The sequence below is a fragment of the Mytilus trossulus genome, chromosome 7 (assembly GCF_036588685.1).
Source record: "Mytilus trossulus isolate FHL-02 chromosome 7, PNRI_Mtr1.1.1.hap1, whole genome shotgun sequence".
NCBI lineage: Eukaryota > Metazoa > Mollusca > Bivalvia > Mytilida > Mytilidae > Mytilus > Mytilus trossulus.
In genome coordinates, this window is record NC_086379.1 from 80,594,644 (window position 1) to 80,603,225 (window position 8,582).

Sequence of the window (8,582 nt, forward strand, 5' to 3'; positions counted from 1 at the left end):
TCCCCGTTTTTTAAATGCCATTTCGTTTGCTTACGCGAGACGATTGTGTGTGGCAATTTTCATGAAAACGTAAATAGTGCAATTTTTTTTAATTTGATAAATATACAGCCAAAAATGACGTTTTTTTTCTATATTCATGAATATTTGATCAATATGAGTTATTTCTGTATAAAAAAATTTTTAGGATACTTATAAAAAACAGAAATTACAAATTGTTCAACGAAAAAACAATTTGTGTTTATCTTTTAAAACAAAAAAGTTATGTTTTTCTTTCGAAAGGGAAAATACTGCCACAAATTCGAATTTCGAGCAAATATACAAAATTTCGACCTAATTTTACTCAAAAAAGTAGCACATGAAGGTATGTTTTAATAATTTAAGGAGGCTCGCAGGTATAAGATTTTTAGAAAAAAAAATAACCTTTATTTTTCATTACAAATTTTATTAATTACCTCTAGTTGTTGTTACTTTATCATATGGTACAAAAATCATTCCAAAAAATCAATTTGTGTTGACCCCTGGTGACTTTTAAAATGTAGATATCATTGAAAAAGCTCCAAATTATCTCCCTTTGGTGCAAAAATGCCATATTGTGGCATTAAAATTGAAAAATCGTTTTTAAATGATCGGTGACCTATATTTTTATTGTTGCTGTACATAAACTAAATAATTGTAAAATTTAAGCAATTTCTGTAATTTAGTTCTTTTTTATTTCGATATTACCGCTATTTCTCCTATTAGATCAACAGAAAAAAGGGACATTAACAAAAATGTATACTTCTTTTGAAGGCAGATTGTGAGCGTAAATGAACGGTGACCCCATTTTTTTATTTCATTTTTCCATTAAGTATAAGATAAAGTTCATTTATAGAAAAATATAGCGAAATCCTAATAAAATAAAAAAAAAATCATTTAGACCCGCGAGCCCCCTTAATTTTGGATGTAACACGTCTTCTGATTGGCTGACGTTATTTTGTTATCAGCCCATAGACATAATTTGGTCATGTGACCGTGATGTCATCAACGTTTTTTCATGGTTTTCTACGGTTTAAAATGGAATTTAGAATTAAATCATAAGAAATGACTGTAATATTTTTTCTGTCTATTCCAAATGACATGAAAATGTGGTACACACTGTTAAATAACTGGCTACGCGCGTTTTTTCAGTGTGAACCAATTTTTTTATGTTATTTCTTCATAGACAGAAAAATATTACATTTATATGGAATTTTTTTTATCAAAATGTAAATACGGTAAAAATGGTTTCTGACACACAAATTTAAGACAATAAACTGACAATTTACATTTAACAAACAACACCTTGAGAATTTAAGATGAGAACAACAAATATTTATATTAAATTTGTATATTCACCGGCTTAACCGTTTAACGTAATAAAAAATAGTGCACAATGTATATGCTATATTTAATCATTGGGGTTCTTTTTTTATTGTTGTATTTTGTAAAATATTTGTCATATTACTAAATAGTTAAGACAAAATTGGTTTGCCGCAACTGTATTTTTACTCTCACGAATATCTTAAGGAATTTATTAATACGCTCTCTCTTCCGGTCCTTTTCACATTGCACCATCGCCGGGTAAGCACGTGGTGAAATGCTCTTCACAATTTTAATTTGTTTTAGCACCATTTCTTAATGCTACAGTAGTAAAAACTCTAGGTGAAACTAATGAAATTAAGTTTCTGTGATAATGACTAAAATAAACACGGACTGTTGAATATGTCCAAACCTATAATAATTTATGGATATTGTGACCCTCCCCCTTTTTTTATGTTTTATCTTAAATCTGTTTGCGTGTAGTAGTACTTACACCAACAAATTCTTTACGGTTCATCAGTAATATATGTATAAAACAAATTGTATTTTTAATGTGTGCAAATAACTTTTATTACATGTTTAATTCCCACGTGCAGTTGAAAATTGTTGATCGCCAGATCGGGGTGGGGGGTCTCCATGTCATGAGTAACAACCTCTCAGTTTAGTAAATATTCGATTCTGCTAAATTTGAAAGTCGAGAACTGTCAAAAGTCGATTCCTTGAAAAGTTTTGGAAAAATCCTTGAAAAATGGAACAAAAAGGTGTATGAAGTCTGTAATGTGGGTCATTTCAGGAATTTCTGGCTATTCTCAATATTCTGGAATAGATATGTCATCCTCAGTGAGGAGGGATAGGAGGGGTGACTGGGCTTGAACACTTGAAATCCCAAAAATCGAAAAAATAATTCTCGGAACTGGAAAGAGTCATTCCCAAGCTTAAAAACAACAGATACTGGAGTCCTGTTAGAGGTCCTCTCCACCCTGCTCAGTCAATTATCTTTGAAGTAAAACAACCTTTTTATTGCACCTTAACCTCCAAATGGCAATGTACAAAATGTACGTCAACAACACTTATTATTTTGCAGACCAAAAAAATATAAAAAAGATGTATATTGCCAATGAGACAACTATCCACAAAATACCAAAATGACACAAACATTAAGATTGTAAAAGACATTTTTATGCCCCATATATGTTTTCTGGTCTGTTCGTACGTTCGTTCATCCGTCTGTCCTGCTTCTTGGTAACGGTAGTTTTTGATGAAGTTGAAAGTCCATTCAACTTGAAACTTATTACAATGTACACATGTTCTTTATAATATGATCTTTCTAATTTTAATGCCAAATTAAGAGATTTAACTCCATTGTCATGGTCCACTGAACATAGAAAATGATAGTGCGGATCAGGCATCCATGTACTGTGGAAAAATTCTTGCTAATTGGTGTTAACTTTAATTTTTGGTGCATGACAATAAATAGGCACTTTCTTATAGACTAGTAAAAAAAATGACTGATTTTGACACAGCACTTATAATTAAATTTTGTCCTCAAATGATGCAACACCAATTTTTTTTAGATCCCTGATCATTCAAGATGAGGATATTTTGACAATCACAGTATAATTTGACCCTAATGGTAGCTGAAAATGACTCAATGTTAAAGTATAAAATTCTAGTTTTTTAAAAATATGTTTCACTGTATTGCAAATGAAATAAATGAAGTCGCAAATGAAACCAATTATATTTCTTTTACAGGTATAAATCATGCCGCGAGTACCGTTGGTACAGTCAAAGACTTTCACAACTCCTAGACGTCCCTTTGAAAAGGAACGTTTAGACCAGGAGTTAAAACTTATTGGAGAATATGGATTGAGAAACAAACGAGAGGTATGGCGGGTGAAGTTCACTTTGGCCAAAATCAGAACTGCAGCCAGAGAATTGCTCACACTTGATGAGAAGGAACCTAAACGTTTATTTGAAGGTACAAACTGTGTAATAGTTATTTTTGATGACGTAGTTGAATTAAACAGTGTTTAATATTTCTATTTGATCATAAATTGACCATTTTCTTATCCCTTGACGCTTTTAAAGAGTTGTGATGCTTACATGTAGCTTAAAGGCCCTGAAGAGAACACTGATTCAGTTAAGTTATTCTGGCTGTCGCTATGAAATGTCATTATATACAAATAATTTATATTTGAAATAAGTTTAATAGGCAAACAGCTAATCACTTACTGTCACGTGTCCTAAAAATTTATAATTAAGCTTGTGTGCTACTTCTCACCAGAAATATTGCCCTTTGTTCCATAATCTATGCCTCTTTACAATATATTAAATTGTTAATAAATGTTCAGAATTCATCATTGCAAATTAATGTCTTATTCTACAGGTAATGCATTACTAAGACGTCTTGTACGTATTGGAGTACTTGAGGAATCCAAAATGAAGCTCGATTACGTGTTGGGTTTGAGACTTGAAGATTTCTTGGAAAGACGTCTCCAGACGCAAGTTTTCAAACTTGGATTGGCCAAAAGTATTCATCATGCCCGTGTTCTTATCAGACAAAGACATATTAGGTAATTCCAAATGATCAAAAAGATCTTTATCAAGCGATAAGTTGTTCATTTTTCGAAAAGGCAACTTTTCTAGTGGACCAGTATTATATAAGAATTTAGAGCTTGTGAATATTCAATATGTGAAATACCAATATTAATGAAACTTTAACTGAACTGAAAGAATACACTGCAATATAAATTAAAAATACATTCATAGCCTTAACACCATACAGTATTTTTTTGTCGTGTTAGTATTGTTTACTTGCATTATTCATGTAAATTTGTGTTTGTAGAAAGCCACAGATGAATTGTGCATTACACAATAGGCCACTGGAGTGATATTATCCTCCAAGTCTATATTGTAACAGAAGCTGTTGCATAAAACTATTCAAGTCATAGATGGCAAAACCAGATTCTTAGTTTATTCCATACACAATAGGCCACTGGAGCTTAATGCTCTAAGTCTATAGTAAATCTACATGTACATGGGTGACTCATTGATATGACGCATCAGGCCACTGGAGAAACCAATTCTCTATGTCTGATGTGGATCTTTGAAGAATGTATGTAGATAACATTATTTTGACAGCACCTTTTCATACCTTCTAAAACATCAATTTCAATTCATATATTCTTCAGTACGTTGCATATTATTTATGTGACAATTGTATATGTTATCCCATAGACAATTAAATTTGAGTCCAGTCTTGGTGTATTAATACAACACATTATTCAAACAGGACTTGGTCATCTATTTAATATTGAAATTTCATTTTGATTAAAACTTAGATCCATACTTGGCAATTCTTATATGTACCCTTAAATACACTAAATACAGATAATAACTTGTTCTGCATGTTATGTTTAGACTTGTTATGTGAATCATGAATTTTATATTACAGAGTAAGAAAACAAGTTGTCAACATACCATCTTACATTGTCAGATTGGACTCCCAGAAACACATTGACTTTTCACTCAGATCACCATATGGTGGTGGACGTCCAGGTAATAAAAAATGCTGATTTTTTCTAGCAAGGATGGTGTCTAATGTACTATTTCTTTCCTTTATGTTTTGTTATCATCAAAACTACCTAAATTTGTAGTTTGTGAAATTGTACATGTCAAATTTATGTCTAAATATTGTAACATACATATTCGTTTTCCTGTAAATTTGCAAAATTATTATAAAGAAAAATCACATCTTGAGAGTTGGTTCTGCAGCTAGATAATGAAAGGTCAGGCCATTCTTAAAATGAATGATTTTGTCAAAATATTTCTAAAGGAAACTGCTTTATTACATGTTTTTGATTAAAGCATTACAGAAAACAACATTATTGTTCATAATGTGCATACGGTGCAGTACAGATGGTACTGTCAATGCTTGAATGTAATAAATGTTCGAAATTATATTAAAATCCATTGTATTTTCAGGACGTGCAAAGAGGAAGAACATGAAGAAGGGACAAGGTGGAGGTGGCGGTGAGGAAGATGAGGATTAAATGAACATTTTCCCACGTCTCAATAAATAAAGTGATAAAGACCAAATTTGTTGTCAATTATATAATAGAATTGTATGCAACTGTGTTGAAAAATAGATGTTCAGATAGCTATGAAACAAGGTTTAGTCCACCTATACATATACCAAGTCAGGAATATGACCGGTTTCCTTTCATTTGATGTTTGAGCTTCTGGGTTTGCTATTTAATAAGTACCTTCTGTTTTAAATGTTGCTTGGGAGTTTTGCTCTTTATGATTTTGATGATTTGTCGATTCCACAAATTTGTTATTGAATGAATGAATTTTATGCTTTATTAGAGATTTTTTAAAAACATGACTTCTTAGGCCTCACAGGCCTGTTTTCTCAAACAAGTGCCAATTTTGCCCAAAGAAATTGTATTTTCCAGTGTCATTTTATGGAAACTTAACAAATGAATTATTGCTTATAAGACCTATACAAGGAGAATTATGTGAACATCAAACAAGTTACTTTGAAGCTTTCTACAATTGCCAAATCAATGCATATTTAAAAGTAAACTATTGAAAGACCACAACTAGATGCAAATGCTCCACAGGAAGTTTGATACCAAAGAGAAAATTCTTAGGCACTGATGTTGGTAGGTAAAGTTTATGAATCTGATCCCAAGATCTAAGTGGTAACTCGAGTCATCATTATCCCTACACTATTTCAGAGTTTACTTCAAAAGTTTTAAAATGTGAAATTTTTCGGCCAAAATCGGCATAAAAGTGGACTATGTATTATCTCTTTTCAAAGATTTTTATACGACCGCAAAATTTGAAAAATTTTCGTCGTATATTGCTATCACGTTGGCGTCGTCGTCGTCCGAATACTTTTAGTTTTCGCACTCTAACTTTAGTAAAAGGGAATAGAAATCTATGAAATTTTAACACAAGGTTTATGACCTCAAAAGAAAAGTTGGGATTGAATTTGGGAGTTTTAATCCCAACATTTTAGGAATTGGGGGCCAAAAAGGGCCCAAATAAGCATATTCTTTTTTTTCACACAGTAACTTTAGTTTAAGTAAATAGAAATCTATGAAATTTTGACACAAGGTTTATAACCACAAAAGGAAGGTTGGGATTAATTTTGGGAGTTTTGGTTCTAACAGTTTAGAAATTTGGGGTCCAAATAAGCATTTTCTTGGTTTTTAAGTAAATAGAAATCAATTGGAGTTATCTTTCTTTGTATAGAATAGTAGTTGAATCAACTTTTTTGCACCATAACTTTAGTATTAGTGAATGGAAATCTATGAAATTTAATCAGGTGTATGACCACAAAAGGAAGATTGGTATTGATTTTGGGAGTTTTGGTCCTTACAGTTAAGGAATTCGGGGCCAAATAAGCATTTTTTTTTTGGTTTTCGTACCATAACTTTAGTATAAGTAAATAGAAATCTATGAAATTTAAACACGAGGTTTATGACCATAAAAGGAAGGTTGGTATTGATTTTTGGAGTTTTGGTCCTAACAGTTTAAAAATAAGGGGCACAAAGGGTCCAAAATTTAACTTTGTTTGATTTCATCAAAAATTGAATAATTGGGGTTCTTTGATATGCCGAATCTAACTGTATGTAGATTCTTAATTTTTGGTCTACATTAAGGTCCAAAGGGTCCAAAATTAAACTTAGTTTGATTTTGACAAAAATTGAATCCTTGGGGTTCTTTGATATGCTGAATCTAAAAATGAACTTAGATTTTTTATTATTGGTCCAAAAGTCCAAAATCAAACTTTGTTTGATTTTATCAAAAATCATGAATAAATGGAGTTCTTTGATATGCCAAATCTAACTGTGTATGTAGATTCTTGATTTTTGGTCCTGTTTTCAAATTGGTCTACAATAAAGTCCAATGGGCCCAGTTTTCAAGTTGGTCCAAATCAGGATCTAAAATTATTATATTAAGTATTGTGCAATAGCAAGAAATATTTAATTGGCCGTTTCAGAATCTAAAGCATCATGGGTAATTTCATTGTTCGTAACACAAAGTGAAAATAACGTTACGTCATTGGCTGAATTTTCATTGTTTATAACGTTTTAAATCAATCAAAACGCTTTGATGTACGCTTTTGAAAATATAACCCAGGATGCATTAGATTCTGAAACGGCGAATTGCACAGTACTCACCAATAACAAGAAATTTCCAATTGCACAGTATTGCGCAATAGCAAGAAATCTTCAATTGCACAGTATTGTGCAATAGCAAGTATTTTCAATTGCACAGTATTGCGCAATAGCAAGAAATATCTAATTGCACAATATTGTGCAATAGCAAGAATTTCAATTGGAGTTATCTTTCTTTGTCAAGAATAGGTAGTTGAATCAACTAAAATCATTGTTTCTTTTATACAATATACAATGTATATTCACTTTTACTACCAACTAATAAATTAAGACAATCTTTACCATTCAGTGATAACAATAAAATTGAGAATGGAAATGGGGAATGTGTCAAAGAGACAACAACCCGACCAAAATAAAAAAACAACAGCAGTCCAATGGGCCCAGTTTTCAAGTTGGTCCAAATCATTAGCACATTTTTATACGACCGCAAATTTTGAAAAAAATTTCGTCGTATATTGCTATCACGTTGGCGTTGTCGTCGTCGTCCGAATACTTTTAGTTTTCGCACTCTAACTTTGGTAAAAGTGAATAGAAATCTATGAAATTTTATCACAATGTTTATGACCATAAAAGGAAGGTTGGTATTGATTTTGGGAGTTTTGGTCCCAACATTTTAGGAATTAGGGGCCAAAAAGGGCCCAAATTAGCATTTTCTTGGTTTTCGCACTATAACTTTAGTTTTAAGTTAATAGAAATCTATGAAATTTTGACACAAGGTTTATGACCACAAAAGAAAGGTTGGGAGTTTTGGTTTCAACAGTTTAGGAATTAGGGGCCAAAAAAGGGCCCAAATAAGCATTATTCTTGGTTTTTGCACAATAACTTTAGTTTAAGTAAATAGAAATCAATGAAATTTAAACACAATGTTTATGACCACAAAAGGAAGATTGGTATTGATTTTGGGAGTTAAGGTCCCAACAGTTTAGGAATTAAGGGCCAAAAAGGGACCCAAATAAGCATTTTTCTTGGTTTTTGCACCATAACGATAGTATAAGTAATTAGAAATCTATGAAATTTAAACACAAGGTTTATGACCATAAAAGGACGGTTGGT

General features: G+C 31.7%; 1 protein-coding gene across 1 annotated transcript; it reads left to right on the plus strand.

Annotated features, from left to right (window-relative positions):
- Positions 1-1,486: 1,486 nt before the first annotated feature.
- LOC134725949 (small ribosomal subunit protein uS4) lies at positions 1,487-5,436 on the plus strand. The gene is made up of 5 exons (XM_063590267.1): positions 1,487-1,599; positions 3,091-3,316; positions 3,725-3,911; positions 4,793-4,896; positions 5,323-5,436. Exons 2-5 carry the CDS (start codon positions 3,100-3,102, stop codon positions 5,388-5,390), a joined length of 576 nt encoding a protein of 191 aa, XP_063446337.1. The 5' UTR covers positions 1,487-1,599; positions 3,091-3,099; the 3' UTR covers positions 5,391-5,436.
- Positions 5,437-8,582: the final 3,146 nt, after the last annotated feature.

Coding starts and splice junctions, on each gene's coding strand:
- LOC134725949 (XM_063590267.1), top strand. CDS start 3,100: ATGCCGCGAGTACCGTTGGTACAGTCAAAGACTTTCACAACTCCTAGA. Junction 3,317..3,724: donor ACCTAAACGTTTATTTGAAG/GTACAAACTGTG, acceptor CTTATTCTACAG/GTAATGCATTACTAAGACGT. Junction 4,897..5,322: donor ATATGGTGGTGGACGTCCAG/GTAATAAAAAAT, acceptor TTGTATTTTCAG/GACGTGCAAAGAGGAAGAAC.